Source organism: Fistularia commersonii, chromosome 6 (assembly GCF_037954325.1).
Source record: "Fistularia commersonii isolate RoL2024-O1a breed Wild chromosome 6, RoL_Fcom_v1.0, whole genome shotgun sequence".
NCBI classification, from domain to species: domain Eukaryota; kingdom Metazoa; phylum Chordata; class Actinopteri; order Syngnathiformes; family Fistulariidae; genus Fistularia; species Fistularia commersonii.
In genome coordinates this window covers 16,502,846-16,521,924 of record NC_141289.1, presented here as the reverse complement: position 1 = coordinate 16,521,924, position 19,079 = coordinate 16,502,846, and the positions used below count along the sequence as shown (strand labels likewise).

Below are 19,079 nucleotides of genomic sequence, written 5' to 3'. Positions count from 1 at the left end.
ACTCTGTTCAGCGGATGGACCAAGGAAAATCAGTGATCATTTGTTTTTCCAATCTATTGGAAATTCATAACATTGATAATACAAATTTAATTGCAAGTTTATGATGCCAAAAACTTCCAAATTATCAATACATTTTCAAAAAACTGCAACACCTTAATTTATTATTCATTTTCATTTCATTTTTCAATTAGCATCTTTGTGTTGATAATCTGCTAAATCCTGAGTGACTCTCGCTGCTGCAAATGCAAAAGATTCCATCCAAATTGCAGTTTTAGAATCAGGAGATGTCATTTTCGCCATATACATAACTCTTAATGCTGTACACTAAATACGTTCGCCAAGTAAGAAGGCCGATTGAAGCCTACTTGTAATTCTGATGTTGTTTAGTTGACCTGTGCATAGCCTTTGGCACAAAGTCCCACTTTGTAGGGTTATACAGATGGAGAGAAGCTGAGGAGGGACTCCAAGGGTTTGGCTGCAAGACCTGGAGCTTACTTGAGGCATCCCGGAGGTCAATACCAACATCGCACTCCAGAAGGTTTAGGCCCAATTGCAAAGCCAGGTGGACAAACCAGAACCCTGGAGCCCATCAGACTGATTTAAAACGTGGTAAGAATTCTACAGTACTTAATGTGTGTCATAATCTGTCAGACTGAACATTTACTTTCCTGCAAATCATTTTCTATTTTAGACCGTGGACTATGATCCATCTCCTCCATCCACCTTGACCTTCTAAGTGCCGTCAGTGTAACAGCTAGTTTCATAATGCTAATGGGAGTTGCAGGCACTATTTGATTATCTACTATTCATATTCAACTCTAACTATCAACTGCAAATTTGGTTGTTCTAAAGACGAGCGGGGAGGATAAAATCCCAAAATCCCTCAAATGGTTTCATTATAAGGCACATTTTGAAAGACTAAAAATAATAAATTCGATGTACTTTTTTTTCTTTTGTTTGAAGGAAAATCTTTGTGCATCTTGAATTAATAATTTTAAGTCTGCTTCATTCATTGTGAAATTAGTAAGGATACTCACTTTGCTTCTTTGTCTTTTTCATAAAATGTTGTGTTTTTTTTTTCAATCATAGGAAATGTTGAATCAAGTATATTTAAATTATAAAGTTCAAGGAGGTGAACAACATGCTAATGGCAAATGGCAACACTGATTACAGCTCACAATAAAATGGCAGTTTCACCACTGGATTGCTATGTAAGGAGCAATCCAAAGACAGCAACTCAACTGGAGTGTATATTCCTTCTGCTGATATTTAATTTTGGTGTTCCAGGAGCCCTATCGCAAATGACATGTCAGCTGAAACGTTCCCTTGCCCCTCCCATAAAATCACTGCTCATGGTCACAAGCTGCTCAGTGCTCAGGGAGATACGATGCATGTTGATATGTTGTTCCCCAGCTTTGAAAATGGGGAGCGAAAACTCATAGGAAACTCCCAAACATTCTTGTTGCTTTTAATCTTAATGCAATTTTTCTGCACCAGTTTCTTTCTCCTTTATGTTCATGAAATTGAAGTAAGGAAATTAAAAAAAAAAGTGCACAAGCTTCATTAATAGAAAAAAGAAGTTTGAGGAGAAATTAAAGGGAGGATGGATGATAAGGTGTGAAGAAATAGAAAGAAGTCAACTGGAAAAAGGAGATGCGGGTTGTATGAGGGACAGAAATAGATAGAGGAAAAAGTGAGAGGTGGACAAGGAGAGACAAGTGGGAGAAATAGAGACCTGGAGGAAGGAGAGGATTGAGGGAGAAGCAGGCGCTGGGTGCCGTTAGCAGGGCTGTCAGGTGCTGTCAGGATGATGAATGGGAGGCCAATGCAGGCAGTGAGGGCTCTGATGGAAGCCGCTGAGCTTTACATCACTCTCCTGAGTGTTTGTGAAAGGTTATTAAAGGCGTTTACATCACCGAGCTTTGACACCATGCCACAACCAGCCACCAAACTTCCACAAACTGCCCACAATAACCTCGTCCCCTAAGTCAGAAGCTTTGACTGAAGAACAGCAGTTGCACAGGTAGAAAGGTGTGAGGTAGAGAAGGTGATAGTGTGCCAATGCATTGTTGTTTTTTTTTTTTGAAAACCAAATGTGTGCTAATTGGGCTCAAGGGCTTTCAACATTGTGGTTAGGTAACAATTTAAAAAGTTTTATAAGAAGTTTCGGAGTTCCCCTTAAGGGAGGTATAAGAGCTTTAAGCTCTAAATACAAAGGAATTCCGAAGTAAGTCAAAGCCTTTCAAGGAATAAGAAAAGTAAATATGAGAGGCGATAAAAGAGCCACAGTCACTAATAATGAAGTCAATTAAAACAGTATCAGGGAAAGCAGAGAATAGTTTGAAAGGATATTTTGTTTTGCTATCGAAGCATCTAAAATATACTGCGAGACAAACAAACATACAAGCTCTTAATGTACAGCGACTGTGCTGTACAAACAACACACACACACACACATGCACACACACACACACACACACACACGCTTCTTAAATAGAAAAGCCAATGACTAAATTACAAAACTATCAGCATTAAACACTTGCATGTGCAAATTGCAATAATTGTTTTCATGGCATCTGCTTCTGTCAAGTCAGTCAATCACATTTGTTTGGCTTGCAAGTCATCTTATTACGAGCTGTCAATAATAAAGAGTAGGGATTCACTTTTACTTTTTAATTTTGGGTGATAGTATCTCTCTTTCCATTCTGTTTTTGTGAAGTTCATTTACAAATATAAGCCAATTAAACTATAAATTCAATTTGCAAATGCATATTACTATTTTCTGCAGACCATGCAAGGACATTCTCTCGGAAACATATAACAAAAAAATATACCACATTGCAAAAACAATGTTTAAAAGAAAAAAAAACAAATGTAAAAATCTTTTTTTTATTAATTAGATAATGTTCACGTCTTCATTTCTATTTATCAGTATTCTTAATATGTCAGCAGTTGTAACAAATACTTTTTTTGCTGGTTTGTTTTGTTCAATATAGAAGTAAATGCACTTGTGCTTAAAGAACAGAAGGTATGTGACACCTCAGTTCTGAAACCTTGTTATTTTATGACTCAATATATGACAAATTTTATTGTTGTGCGGTGTGTCACCTATATGCCAGTTAATGCAGTTTAATGTGGCTAATGGGTAACATCTCTCCGTTATAGATGTCTCCTGTGGATTGGTAAGCTTGGTATTGTCAAGCAACTCACTTTGCACAGTAAAATAATACTTGGTTTATATTCTCTTTTAGCTTGACCTCCACTCCACTGAGAGTTCAGATTTTAGATGAAAACCAAAACAACTGGCCTTGGAATTTGTAGTGTTCCATCACTGTTTGCTTCAAGGCTCAAAACAATGTGGTAGAACTGCCAAACCCCGATCTTTTCCTGGTGAATACTGAGCGATAATGAGGCATTTTTTAGCTTAGTAGAGTGTAACAGTCAAACAAAGAATCTATTAGCAATGCAGGGAGCAAAGAGGAATACAGACATCACGAGATGAAATTAATAATCAGAGGTAGCTTTAATTTCAGCACCAAGTCTACGTATAACACTAAAGGTCAATGATTTAATGTTCAAAATAAAGGCTGACCCCACAGCTGTTGAGTAAGGATCTGTTTTGCTGAATATAGATTTTTTTTGTGTTAGGGTGGAGTAGGAGTGGAGCGGTGCGGCGGTGGTGTATTTGGGCTGTGTGAGCTGGAGGCCATTTCATGGTCTCTTGATTCTCATTTGTCATTCAGCAGCATTAAATACTAGTAGGCAAATATCCGCTGACACATTAGGGTGAGTCGATCGAAAGCAATTATGCAGCGTTTTCTATGAAAATCTGCAACCAATCCAAACTATGAAAAACAAAACCTTCACTTAAAAAGAAATTGGAGTTTAGTGAAAACCTCATGCCTCGGGAACTATTTGAGAGGTGAAGCTGACATTGCAAAGATTGGCCCTGACCGATTACAAAGTCTCCTTGCAGAAGTTTACAGCACACAGATCGACGAAAACTCTATTAATTCCTCTTTATGTCTCTGCAGCTATGACAAGAAAAAAAACAACAACAATACTAAAAACCAAAAAACCCTGGGAAATTTAACAACTCATCTCTTTCTTAATTTCAGCAATCTGTCTGTACCGCTGCATGCTCTGGATTTGAATGTCTTTTTAGATAGACTCTGTTTTGCACGACAATATGTGTGTTGACAACATGTATGTTGTCATGCAATCACAACTGTCATGTGACTTTATGATATCTTTCTGATTCCGTGTCCTTTTTTTTCTAGACTTGCATGTATTTCTATCCTTTTTAGGTGTTTATCAGTCCATCAACCAGTAAATTATATATTAATATGCTGGCCTTTATTCTGTCGCTGTAAAAACCTTCCTCTGCTTTGTGTAATACTTTAGGCAAAATAATCCAAATTTCCCCTGAAATGGGAAGATTTACAAAAGTACAATTTTGAAAAGAATTGTATCTGGGTAAAAAAAAAATAAAATAAAAAAAAAAAAGAATCTATGTACTCACACTGAGTCGATCTCCTGTTTTGTGGTCAAGAGACTCTTTGTGCAACATGTTGTACTGGGAAATTCTCCTGCCGTCTTTCTCCAGCTGTGAGAAGACATCATGCTGGTAGTAGTCCATGATTGACAAGGATTTCTCGATACTGCTTCTCTTCAGGGTCTTCTCATTTGGGTTAACTGTGGGTGGGAGAATGTATCAAAATAAAAGTATTATTATTCTGTATATTAACAATATTTGGATGAAGGACGCCCTCTAAGCGTCCTTGAAAATACAGGTTATTCATTAATCACATGAACATGATTGAAATCTATTTAAAAAAAAATCTATAAAGATGTCTAAAATCGGCACAAACCGGATTCATTCTTCCTCGCCCTTTTGATCAGAGCTCTCTGGGGTGAGGTCAAAGTGCTTCCAGTTCCCTTGGGTTCAGTCTCTGTATCGCTGCCACTGCTGCAGCCTGAGTACGTGCACAGTCGTAGGACTCGCTCCTGTGCAGCGGGACAGAAGCCAGAAGGTTTTTATGATGCAAATATGAGGCATGAATCACAAAAGCACAGTTGACAAGCACCATTCAAAACCGTTTTGGACATGCTCAGTCCTCTTATTTATGTCCAGTTGCTGCAACGAAAACATGAGAAAGTTCCTTAGCTTGAAAGTTGTGTGAGATGTAGGATGCAATTAGATTATACTTGTAAAAACTTAAGTTAATTTCTAAATTCATAGCATTTTTTCCACCAGATGCCTTTCTGACAATCCATGACATCGCTTCAAAATTGGACAATAGGCAGAAATACTGAAAACGAACTGCACAACAAAAAAAATGAATTTAAAATTTCTAATTTTAAACACTTTCAATAGTCATCAATACTCAGGTTAAAACAAACTGAAAAGGGTACACATAAAACAGAATCGTATATATTTGTAATGTCTCTACTGATCTTCTAGACAATTAAGCACATTATTGTTTCCATCACTTGAAGTGCAGATGTGTTGCAAAAATAGTCTAGACGCTGAGATCTCAGTGATCGTAATCTGCTCTTATACGTCAAAATTTTTGTTTAGTAAAAGGGCTAGTATTACATTTCTTGAAACTCTTCTACATCTCCAAAATAGACCTCTTCGAACACACTCGCACATATCGTTTCCTATGACCCTGTGAGTGACTTACAGCAGGAACATCATGGTCCTTAGATTTCATCTTCCTCTCTGTTTCTTCCTCTCTGTTGTCTGTGGAGGCTGAGTTGCTGCTTCGTGGGGCACAAAAACTTATCCTCTTGGCCCTTCCCGCATCTTTGAGAAATCACAGCCAAATAAGAAATGGAACAGAGGGATATACAATAAATAACTGAAACTCTATCACTTTGCAGACATGGCTCATGCAATGCATATAGATTGTGGCAATATGAAAAGATCATTTGAATTTGAATGGCAATCTTTGCGACAGTAAGGAGACATCCGCATACACTATTCCAGCAAAATCCCATCCAGTTGCCTGCATATCCATTTTCTGAATATATGAATGGAATGCAGTATAGCCAGGCTATCAAACGTTTTTATAGTGTCCACCCAGCGACTGTTCCCAGTCATGACTCCTGGCTACCGAGATATAACAGCTTTCAGCTGCCATCCCAGAATGATGAAGCGTATTATCACTGCCTGCTGCTGTCTCGGAAAGACGCCAAATCCATTGTCTCTTTTACCATTCATTGACATCACATTGTTAAAATGATAGTTTATCTTCATTGGAAATACTCTGCATCATCACAAAACTTTGTACAACTTTTGTCAAAAGGCAAAAAGTTACAGAATATTTTCAGACATTTTAAAGCTTTGTATGAGAGGCATAGAGGAAGTTTAAAGTATGATAACGTATCATTAACTTATAATGTGATTATATGAGTGATACATTATGATATGATTTTAATTGAAATATGATAAAGATGCACAGTATACATTAAGCTTTGTACAACTTTTGTCAAAAGGCAAAAAGTTACAGACTATTTTCAAGCATTTAAAGCTTTGTGTGAGAGACAAAAAGGAAGTTTAAAGTACCATAAATATGCACAGTATACATTAAGCTGCTTCTAATAAACGTGCACCACAGGGAAGACTCACAAGAGCTGATGACTATTTGTGTCAACATTTCTGACTCAAACTGCAGCCCCCGAAGAGCAAAACAGTAATGGGGTGAAAGAGAGGTAGAGTAATGCCTTGTAAGCGTCAACTCCCTTTATGTGATTCCCCCATCCTACGGTGTTAGCGTAGTTATATTCAATGCCATCTGATCACATCCCACACATCAACATTCTGTTGTGCATCACAGCCCTCCACTAAAGTAAGAGGTGTTTTATGAAATATGGTGATGCTGACATGCTTATCTTCTTGCATTTGTGAGTTATGCAAAGGGGGCAGCACTGTGAGTTGTTTAGAGGTAACAACTACTTCATCATCTTAGTTGGGTATCACTTGCTAATCTTGATGCATTTGCTTCCCAGTAAAGCTGAACCCTCAAGATTCTTTTTTCATAAAATATTTGTTTGTCCTTGAAGGTGGAGGTAGAAATTTTATTGGGGTGGTGCAGTGTCATTCAATATTTTCACACCACAAAGGTGAAATATGTTGTATAAGGCTTTAATTTTCAGCTACTAGAGCAATTTCAATGTGATTCCTCATTGCTTTGATTATATTAGGCATCTTACAAAGACAAGCCTTGGATAGCATAGAAGAAAATGGAACATTCAATATGCTAGCCTTTACCATCAGTTACTGTTATTACACATTATATGCAATAAATGACCATATTCCAAATTATGTAATGAGGAGGGAGCAATTAAGATATTATGAAGGTTCTCTCTCTATCTATACACACACACACACACACACACACACACACACACACACACACACACACACACACACATATATATATATATATATATGTATAATACGTATGATAAAAATATATAAAAAATAAAATATTATAAAATATAAAATATACAATATATATATATATAATACACAAAAATACAAAAATACAAATACAAAAATACATACAATATACCAATAAAAAGTTTTGAATGTCGGTCAAAGCCGATAAATACCGTAAATAAATAAGGTATGAACTGCCAGGCAGGAGACGATGAGATGACCAAAGAGGAGATTTATGGATGTAGTGAAACAGGGCATGAATTTAGTTGGTGTGAGAGGAGAGGATACAGAGAATAGGGTTAGATGGAGGCAGAAGATTCGCTGCAGCGACCGCCGAAGGGAAGAATCAAAAGGAAAAGGAGGGGAAGGCGGTAAAAGCCAGTACGAACCTGGCCCTAGACTTCCTCTTCCATTTGCTCATAATAAGGTACAATCCAAATTCCAGCTCCAGTAACAAAGATCCATTTGTCAAGCTTACGGGTAATGCAGAAGGGGTGACAGCAGATATCCTGGGGGTATCATATTTTCTCTTTTCCAAAGCAGAAAATGCAACATGAGTTGGAGCGATAGTTTAGACAACTTTCTTTTCTCAAAGGAAATGGGTAAGCTATCCTGGCAACCTGTCCTTTCAGCCTTTTCCGCCAAGTTATTTATGGAAAGAAAGTGTTTTATGACAAATTGTGGCTCTTTTTGGCCTGTACTCTGTGAAACCCCTGTAGAATATTTGTGATAATTTCCTTTAGTAAACTGAGAGATTTGGATTGATTCATGTGCCAGGTGTGAAACATATTGGATGTACCGAGAGACAGCAAGGTAAGCAGGGCTCTGAGAAGGGTGTATCATGTATGAAGTATACAACTGTATAATTTACACACAAAATATGCGGTCATTAAAAAAAAATATATATATGAACCGTTCAGAGAGATGTTCAGCCCTGTTTGAGTTGTAATTAAATATACAAATGATTTTGCTTTAAGTGTGCAAACATGGAGGGAAAATCAGGTTTCTTTAAACTGGTTTATGGTTTTTTGAACTTTTCATTCTTTCGTGATGGATTGAGGACAGTGACTTACAATCACATCTTGATCTACAAAATGGTCTTACAAGACGGAATTAGCCAGATAGCATTCTAACAATCGGGCATATCTTTATCAAAACTACTGTTTCTTCACTTTCTCATAAACAATAAATCAACACGGTGCGCCTGGTGCCTCGAAAGATATTAAGATGCTTATTGAAAGAGCAGTAAATGATGTGAGACAAGCTTTTCAGAAAATTGTTAGGTGATTTGTGTTTCTTATAACAGACAATCATGATCAGGGGAAGAGTTAGCACTGCAACAGCGAAATTATTGTATAAAACACAGATTAAGATCTGCCTTGTGTTTTTACACCTCCGGGGAAGGGTTGAGGAAAGTAAAATATGAAGCTCATCGTAGAAGATTTGCGAATTAAGTGGGATTTAGGGAAAGCTGTGTGATCCTGATTGTGGAAAGACAGAAAAGATGAACTCGACCTCACAGTAATGATAGCATCCAAGAACGAATAGTCTTTGCGATAATATGTATATGAAGACTCACCTGAGCTGGCCAGTCTGGGAAGGCGGCTCTGCGCATCCTGGGTGTTGCTGCTGCAGGTCACACTGGGGTCAGAGATGGAGTGACCCAGGCTTGCGGGGACATGCGGGTGGGATTTTGGTAGGGAAGGCACTTTCACAGTGGGTTGGGAGGGGTCTGAAGGAGAAGGAGGTTCCCAATGGAGCTCAGAGGAGCTGGCAGTCACCCCATTGGGGCTGGATTCAGATTTGGGGATGTGGCGACCGCCGGCCCGGTTAACAGAATCGGGAAGGGGGAAGGTCCCGATTCCGCTGTCCAGGGTTCTCATCTGACAGCTGGAGCCTAAAGTGACAAGGAAAGGTGTGTGATGTCTGGGAGAAGCAGGGTCACCGACAATGGAAAAGAAAGGAGGACTTGAATTCACATGCAACGGAAGGGGCGAGGAGTGTAGAGGGAACCTGAGGTGGGTTCAGCCACGTTTTGTCGGTAGAAAAAGAGAGGGGAAGAGAAAAATGGAATTATATAATATATAAAAACGGGTGATTTTAAAATCACTCTTCCACAGGAAGTGACAGTTGCACAATCATATCACAGAAATATATGTAATGTAATAATTCCAAACACCTGGTGCCAGAAATTGAGCTACAACCAGATGAAATGTTCCTGGGGTACACCAGAGTGCATCCTCAGTTGAAATGGGAAGAAATTATAGTTAGTAGCAACAGATGGATGTCATTTGGAAACTGCAGTGTGCAGTGTCTTGACTCAGATTGAAACAGATGGATGGAGCAGCCCAGGTCCCTGTAACTGTGAACGATTACGGCCAATCGTTACATTTGTTGCGCAAATTAACATTTTGCTGGGGTTGAATTTTGCAGATAAAAGTGGAAAAAAAGAATCATAATGTTTTAATTTTGCTGAATAAACAAGCTGTTATTTCTGCGTTGCTAGGAGCAAATGTTAGCTTTGTTGTGCTTTTAGTCGAAACATGAGCCCGTCACATTTTATGTTCCACTCCTGGCTTCGGATATGATGAATCCTCCATGGCCATTCGTTCTGCTTCACAAAACATTGGAAAACAAAAAAGTCCCAAAGCAGACCTGCGTGCTTTTTTTTCCCTTTTTTTTCACCAATATTTCTCAGCAGTGGATCAATATGACAGGCTCTGCTTTTTGTCTCTCCTCTCGTTTTGGTGGGCTGGTTTTTCTATTAATTCATTTCTTTTCAGAAAATTGTTGACGATTTCAGTCGATTTTCACAAGTGGGTTAAGGGAGCATAAGGGGGGATTTTTTTTTTTTCCTCTTCTAGACCTAAGACTTTGACGCCAGGTGTCATTAATGTTTTCCAAGATCTTACTTCTCTGACGGCCAAGGCAGCGTTGATTCCTTCGGAGTCAAGGAAATTAAGTATGAGGGCTTTAGCACATGCTCTTGTTTATGTGGACTCTTTGTTCTGGCCTGACTTGTTTCTGACATCTATATAGTACAGACTGGACTTGTGAAAATAAGTCATCTGTGTTCGATATTGGATGTACACACACCATTACACAGATGGCCTGTTACTTGAACACGTATTTGCTGTGAATCATTCTGCACAGTTTGGCATTAAAGCACAAAAAGGAAGAAATTGTGAGCTAACGTTTTAAAAATGCATGATGCAGTTGACAGATAACACAGCCGTGACTGCTTATTGGTGCGTGAGCAGAGGGAGCCATAGATTACACAGCTGTATAATTGAGTGCCAAGGCTGACAGTTCAAAATATCCTCTATAACCAAACTATAACAAGGTCCACAGTAATTCCACCCACAGGCAACAACAACTGGACATAATGTAGTTTTTCATCAGCTCCCTATCATTTCTGTTTACAAGCTCCAGGGTTTAAGGGGAGAGAGCTAGTTTGTTGATTCCGCCACACTGCAAGATTGGCTTTATGCAATGAGGAGACATCAGAGGGTAACAAATACCTTATTGAGGGGATATATCCATCATAATGTGACCGCGACTGCAATACTTAAAAAAAAAAAAAAAAAAAATCTACCACAATGACGGTGACGTGTGTGTGTGTACGGGTAAGTGTTTATGCAGTGCAGTGTTCAGTTAAGTAATGTATTACAGACATTTTTACTTGCACATGCGATACAAATCTACTTCAATAAAATTCTATTTGGAAAAAGTATATATTTTCAGACATGCCTTGAAGCAAGTTTAAGAAAATAATTACTTTAAATTTGAATTTAATGGTTTCCATAGATGAAGGCCTCTGAAATTAATAAAGAACTGATGATAGGTGAAGTGACAGCAAGGTAAAACTGCTTCTGTCGGAGTGAAATTCATTGTTTAATCATAAAAGCGGGGGTATATAGCCTCCTTGACTCATTCATTTATTTGTTATGCTGAATCCCTAGTTTCAGAACAGGTTTCATAATGCTGCAGAGGTATGGTGTCACCGTTGTAATTTAGCTAGTACAAAATAGCTTATGGAATGGAGATCATCTACTGTTCCATAAGTGAAGTCCACTTCTTCATTCATGCTTTCACAAAGGATTTTTGTGGACTTGCTTGCTTCATCAAGCAGCTGGATGTAAAGAGCGGATATAATCGATGTGTATGGATGGTAAAGGGCTTTTGTGAACATTACATTTTGTAGAAGTGGCATTAAAGTAGCTGAGCAGATGCAGCTGCAACCTTGTGAAATATTTTATTAATTCTGGAAAGAGTGCTAATCAAGGCGTAACGATAAGACCATATATGAAAAGCAATCAAAAACGGCTTTAGTTTATGAAGTTTATGATACTACTACTACTACTACTAATAATACTAGAAATAATGATACATACATAAATATATATGCACTTACCTACACACATACCTTATTATGCTTTAGACCAATCAATAATAAACACTATGTAACTGTGCTATTTAATCAAGCTTTTACAAATGTTTGAAAAACACCAACTTTCAGAGTAACTGCATGCTTTTTTTCTGTTTATATTAGGTTTAAAGTGAGAAAACAACCCTCTATTGAGAAAAAATATTTCTGTCATAATCCATGAAAAATGTTACTGTATTCACAACCAATGTGTTCCAAGTTTTAGAATAACTATTAGTTTACTGCAATTTCCTTCGGGATTAATAAAGTTGTTCTTATTCTTATTCTTAGATCTTCAATATGCATACTGGACCTTGTACAAACTGACTGGAGATAGAGCTTGATGACCTTTGAGATAGATCACTGAGATAATCTCACAGAAAACCAAAAAGAAACATCTGTACGACAAACACACTGCACTTCACATTTTATCTTATTCATCCCAAAGCTGAATAATACACTATGATACAAATTAGTCACACTGCAATATTGACAATCATCATCACGTCTCAGGCATGCTTTGATGCATATTTTTTCCTCTCTTCCTGAGCTGCACAGGTACTGTTAAGTATCACCCTGCTGCACATCAATCACCTGACGGGATTGTCAGTGTGTTTGTTTGCAGCTGCTGCTATTTCCCCACAGTAATGACGGTCTGGCAAAGAGAGAGTGAACTGCCAATCACATCAGGAAATCACAACTGTAAAGCATGTGAATGCTCTGCTAATTTTTGACGGTTGGCGACAGATTTTTCTGAATTGCTTATACCAGCCCCAGATCTTGTAAACAAATAGGCATTTTAGTCTGAATGGAATGCAATGAACCCTTGACACCATTAAGGCAGACACCAGTCAAAGAAACATTTCATACACAACTAAACGCAAGCCGTTTATGATGCACACAAGCAGTTTTATTTCCGTACGCCGACTGGTTCAATTTGGTGCAGTTTCGAGTGCTTCCACTTGTAGTTCAATGTATTTGACTAATAGAGTAATCATCCATTTGTGATTCTTTATAGGGCTATCGTGATTGCAATATGTTTAATTATTTACTTGCTGATTGTTTTGGAGTCAAACGTTAGAATATACTTAAGTAAAGAGAAGGACATAATGCATTCGAAGCAAGGAAACAGCCTATTGGACTAATGACCTACGCTAATAGAGACAAAAGTCATAATTTTAAGCAAAGGGATTTCTTTACAGCCTTAAATGTAAACATTAGGAGTAATGTTTTTTTTTTTTTTGTTTGATCCAATTCAATATTAATTGATTATTTATCTAATAATAATTATGACGTAAAGGCTAAACTGCATTTCCATTTTCATATCTTTTCTTAATTTTGAGTACTAAATCATAAGCCTACCCATCATGTGGTCTTGACAAGTGGTATCTGGGATGCGCCCCTCTTTGTTGTCTGCCCTCAGGTTGCTCTTCTGAGTCATTATAAGGGTCTGCAAAAAAGAAAAAGATTTGTGGAAAGAAATCATAAGCACAGCAAAAAAGACACCTATAAGAAGTACACATTGATCAGTGATCAGAATGACTACAATTTGAGAAAATACCTCATAGGTTAGAAACCATTATATTAAATTATATATAATGCAAGAAAAGGTGTTACGAGAAACACTACTGTAGAAAAGTCAGAATGAAAAGGCTCAATCATGGTACTCACAGATTAAGGTTTTTTTTTTTTTTTTTTTTTTTTTTACAGATTAAAAGAATCTGACAACGTAAAATATGTTTAATGTGTTCTTCAGAAACAGGAAAGGTAATTCTCATACTTTTCAGACACACTTTAATTAGGTTATTTAAAAAATGTAGATTTTGAGAGGTGGGAATAGAGCTTTATAGGCCATAAAGTGTCATTCTTTTGTTGTATTTCTGTGGAGAGAAGATAGAGGGGAGGCTTGGAGGATAGTTTTAAATGGCCCTTTTGTCAAATTGAGTGCCTCTGATAAGGGGCTCTTGCATGCTATCAAAATCCCACATCTGGATTAAATTTCCTGCATTAAACTCCCATTTAGTCATTCCACTTTCACATTCAACGAGCTATTTTCTTGTTATTGGTTTCTTGCTCTTTTCTAGCTTCTCAAAAGCACTCAAGCTCTTCATTTCTAAAATTTGTATGTGCATATATATATATATATATATATATATATATATATATATATATATATATATATATATATATATATATATATATATAAATATATATATTAGAGGGATGGATCCTACCTATTTCAAATGAAGTATTTAGTCATTAATTTGAAAACGTTAAAAAATAGTAAGCCTTGGGGAGTTGTTTGGGGTGTTTCCAGATTTTTGTGGACAGGTATGATCTCCATATGTGTAAAAACTTTAGGATTTCGCATGCCTACAGCCCATCCATCCCATTGCAAACCAGCAGGGTTCAGCAGAGATGATTAGAAGGATAACAAGGTTCTGTGATGGTGCTGTGTTTGCTCACTTACAGCGGTATCTGAACAGATCTCCATATCTCCCTTCAATTCGCTGTGTTTCTTGGGTGTGGTGATTCCAGATGGTGATGCAGCCACAGAAGGGCCCTTCGTAGCAGTCCTGCATGAAAATAAGATTTCACCCTTTCTTCAGTGTCGGATATGATGATAAACATGTCCTTAGTCAGTGAACATTAGCTTGCTGATAAGTTGTATTGACCTAAATTTTCCCAGCGTGACTATATCATCAAATTTATGACAAAGCATGCAGTGTTTTTTAGTTTTTTAATTTTTTTTCCCCAAAGTTCTGGTTGCGCAGGAAAACTAAAATGTTTAAACAAAAATGTTAAAGTGCAATTTGAATGAGTTGGACAACACATGTGAGATGTTTTGGGGAGAAGGTCAGAGAAGCCAGACTGAGATGATTCGGTCATGTACAGAGGAGAGATAGTGACTATATTGGTAGACGGATGCTGGAATTGGAGCTGCCAGGCAGGAGGTCCAGAGGTCCAGAGGAAGACCAAAGAGAAGATTTATGGACGTAGTGAGAGAGGATATGAAGTTAGTTGGTGTGAGAGAGGGGGACTCAGAGAATAGGGTTAGATGCAGAAGGCTGATTCGCTGTGGGGACCCCTGAAGGGAAAAGCCGAAAGGAATAGAAGAAGACCTGTGTAATGTGAAGTTTCGCTGCTTTGTGGATTCGTTCAATATGCTGTGGACTGTTTATCAATGCTGGTCCAACAATTGCTTATGCTCACTAGAGTGGAGTCAAAGACAGCCGCTCTGTGTTTGACACTTCCTCTGAACATGTCAGTTTGAATTCAAATAACAATGGCTCACTGACAGAACATAATTGTTATAGTAGTGAAATCAATCATAGGTGATTCATTGTCGTGATGAAAAAGACATGTTGTTTTACTCACCTGCCAAGAAGCTCTTTCACAAACTGGTCTTTGCCCATTAATGCTGTTGTGCATTGAATCTGAGTGGCAATCTGACCCATTTGATTGTTGCAGTGGTCCATGATGGAACTCAACTTATTGTTCATATCAGACAGATTATGTGCATCCTGACAGTCTTTCTGCTGGACGTCGTTTTTCTTCTTATCTTTCTTCTTGTCAGTCTTGACCTGTTTGTTACCAAGCACTGATGCAATTTTCAACTCTTTTTTCTCCTCTTTTCCTTTGGGGGAGTCTGCTTTTTTGCCAGATAAGGCTGGGAGCTTGCTCTTACGGAATCCAAACCAGTTCGCCAGAGAGGGAACGGTCTTCTGTTTAGCCTCGCTGGCGGCTACTTTCTCTTGTTCTTGACATTTTTGCAAATTTTCTTCGATTCCCATCATGACTTTCTCCTCGATAGAGCAGGCCGTAGGACTCATTTTTTTATCATCGGAATCCGGGATTTTGTTTGGAAGATCTGTTTGGGTTTTTATGTTAAACTCCGGCTCGTTAGGGGCGTTTGCTTTGTCTCCTGTCTCCCGCAATGCACTGTTTGAGCTATAGTTACAAGACGATTGAGGCTGAATTTGGGAATGCGGGACAACTTTTACTGGCTTGCGGATGTTATTCGAATCAATCCTATCACTGATTGGTAAGCCACGCCCGTCCTTTTGAGACGGTGAAGTGACTGCCTCCCCCTTCACTGTGGCCTTTGAGCCCTCACCTTTGGTGTTGCATTTAGTCGGTTTCTCTGGCAGTACATTTTGATTATTTGAACATGTCATGCCTCCATAGTGGCTTAACCGTGTCCTAGGAGAATGGACAGGACTGTCAGCTAATCCAACACTTGGTACCTCCAAAGAACTCTGTCTTGACAGAGAGTTCCCCCTTTCCCCTGAATTGGTGATGATCTGAGTTCTGATTTTTCCCGGTCCGTCCGAAACATTGATGTTGGGTTTTTCGATATAATTGGTGCTGAAACTCTGGCTTCGGGCTTTGGCCCCATTCATCCCAAGGGCTGGCTTGAGATGTGGTTTGGTAGTAACGGATATAGATCTTGCAAAAAGTTGACTATTTCTTTTCCCTTTATCGCCGGCACCCCGCTCCTCTGATGACACAGCAGCATTTACCACCTCTTCCGTTGCCCGACACTGAACCTCACCTTTAACCTCTGTATTGGACACCTTGGATGATGCGTCAATACTATACGCGGGGTGCAAGCTGTCACACTGAGTAGAGGTATTTGAAGTCTCCTTCGAAACCAAGTTGATATGGTCTTTCTCATGCTTGTCTGGTATAGGGGGAGGAGGTTTATGGCTCGGGGGGGATTTTAAAAATGCTTTGAATCCCATTGGGATGCGAGTCTTTGAGGCTTTATCTGCTGAGTTCGGGGATGTCAAAACTGAACTTGGTGAGCTAACTACCTCTTTACTGTGCTGTTGTGGCTCATCTGTAACTTGAGGGTTATCCTGAAGTGCTGTAGGTAAACTGATAGAGGTCTTGTGTACTGATTGATGGGCATTTTCTTGGGTGGAGCCTCTCTTACTTGAAAATGAGGTTTGAAGTGAAGACCCTCTGAGGGCACTGTATGGAGGAGGGACATTCTTTGAGCTTTTAGGTGCATTTTCATGATCTGCAGCACACCCTGAGTTTGAAGAAGGGAGGTAGTCTTTCATGGTTGTCCGCTTTGAAGTGCCTCGAGTGGGTGTTTGAGTCATGGCAGGGGACTTTTGAAGGTGCTGACTGGTTTTGTCAACCAGTGTTTGAGGTGAAAGTACAGTCCCATAGCCTGTATTCAGGTCTAAACTGTCTTTGTCCTTGATGGGTAGAGTAGCTTGCATATTTGGTTGAAGTGAGGTGTGGTAACTTGGGGGAGGGCCCCTCACAGTGGTTGTTATGGATGTTTGAGCCATCCCCGGTTTATGTGCTTGAGGCGACCCTTCATAATTTGGTCTGATCAGTAAAGAGGTGGTGCGGCCTGGGGGAGGGGGAGGGGAAGGTGACCTGAGTTTACTTTTGATGGTTTCACAGTGTTTGTCTCTGGTTGGCAGTTCACCATTGTCAGCATAATCCAAATGCCTCCTTGAGAGTTGCGGGGAACTGCCACAGGAGCCCTTAGTCCATTCTGCCCTGTTGGGCAGCTTTGAGTTTACCACCTTCGGGCTCTGTGAGTTTTTAATGAACCTGGACATTTTTGCCGTTGGAGAGGAGGGGAATTTCTCCTGACTGGAAGGTCCTGAGTTGACATCGTTCCCAGGGTCAGCGGCGGGTGCCTTGGACAATCTCAGAGGAGATCCCGAGGCTTTATTACGACCGGGTATTTTTGAATTACTTGACTTTGGACCTGGAGAATCATTCAAAGGAGGGATGGAATGACCTTTGCTGGATCGACTGGTTGGTGGTTTGATAAGTTTCCTTTGTGGAGTTAACTGCATCGAAAGCCTCTCTGCACTGCTCCCCCTGCTATTGCTTGTTTTTCTGAGCTGATATTCTGATGGCTTCTCTGGAGATTCAAGAGCTGTGTAGTTTCTTGCATTTGCAGATTTTTGCCTCGTTGGCCTCTCCTGGGGCACAGGTTCAGTGTAGTCAGGCAAAATTTTGCTGCCTGGAATGCCATTTTGATGTTGAGCACTTGCTGCAAACTTCTGAGCACATAGTTCAATAGGCTCCCCCTCTGCATCAAATATTGCTAAGATGCTCTCCTCTGACTGACTACCCTTGGATCCTTTAGGTTCCTTAATAAGGCTAAAAGGCCGCGGTCTCCCATCTGCAGACTGGGTGCGTCCATGGTCCCTTTTCAGGCGCTGATGTACAAGCAACTTGGAGACATTTCTGGAGAGTCTATTGGGATCCCCTTTGGCTTCTTCTGCTGGCTGGTTAAAGGGAATTGGGATGTCACTGGACTCTGAGTTGAGTTCCTCAGCATCATCCATGTCAGAGAGAGGGTTGGAAACCTCTTGATCCGTAGGAGTGAACTGCACCGCAGATGGCTTACTGAAAGCTGATGGCCGCCCTCCTTCAGGGAGAAAACTGTTGATGAAACTCACAAGTTTCTCAGGACGCTCCTTTGAGTCGTAGCCAGTAGAAGGTTTTGCAGTGGTATTGTCACCCCCGCCTCCACTGTCCTGGATGCCATCCCAGCTACACAAACTGTCTGAGATGCTGTGGGAGAGCCTCTTGCAGTAAACCCAGCTATCTTTCGTGGGAATATTATCCGCATGACTGGAATGAGCCAGTTCATCATCTGCATCGTCAGAGTCATAAGAGATCTTCTTACTACCAACAACTGAAATTCTACCAACATGAGTGGGTTTTGACACCCCTTTACTGCTACTCTTGATACCAAGCGAGTAGATGCCTTCATTGGAGTTCATGCAGTCTTTGTATCCTGATTTGGAGACCCTGGATGAAGATGAGGATCTGTACTTCCTCCTCTGGAGTTTTCTCAGCCCTTCTAGTATGTTGGTCTCCTTGCGTCTCGTGGGCTGTTGTTCCTCTGGGGGAGCACAGATGTTGCTAGGTGCTGATGACCCTAAACTAAGCCTCTTTTCCCATGTTAGCGATGACTGCAAGGAAAAGAAAATATTACCTTTTACACTGAATTTATACCACACGGGGTAGGCATCGATCCAAACTTGGGAGAGCAAAATAATAGAGATGACTGGACATTAGCATCACTGGTACATTTCTGCGACAAAAACTAATAATATGTACCAGTGAACTAAATATGTATCAGGTGAAGAAATGAATTGTTCTGGTATGTTATGTTATGGTAAAACAAAAGGCCAAATGTGGAATCATCACCCCTTTATC

The 19,079-nt window shown here is 39.5% G+C and overlaps 1 protein-coding gene across 6 annotated transcripts in view; it reads right to left on the bottom strand.

Moving 5' to 3' along the window:
• LOC147233521 (nck-associated protein 5-like) overlaps positions 1-19,079 on the bottom strand; it is a 159,249-nt gene that overhangs the window by 7,610 nt on the left and 132,560 nt on the right. For 5 of the 6 annotated variants that reach the window (XM_086148425.1, XM_086148428.1, XM_086148426.1 and 2 more), the window contains 7 exons: positions 15,252-18,832; positions 14,344-14,449; positions 13,236-13,323; positions 9,027-9,344; positions 5,688-5,809; positions 4,872-5,007; positions 4,523-4,695 (listed from right to left, as the gene is read on the bottom strand). In XM_086148425.1, coding sequence (XP_086004551.1) covers positions 4,523-4,695; positions 4,872-5,007; positions 5,688-5,809; positions 9,027-9,344; positions 13,236-13,323; positions 14,344-14,449; positions 15,252-18,832 — 4,524 coding nt within the window. Of the gene's footprint in view, positions 1-4,522; positions 4,696-4,871; positions 5,008-5,687; positions 5,810-9,026; positions 9,461-13,235; positions 13,324-14,343; positions 14,450-15,251; positions 18,833-19,079 lie in introns of those variants that run through there. The other variant, XM_086148431.1, reaches the window with a different exon arrangement.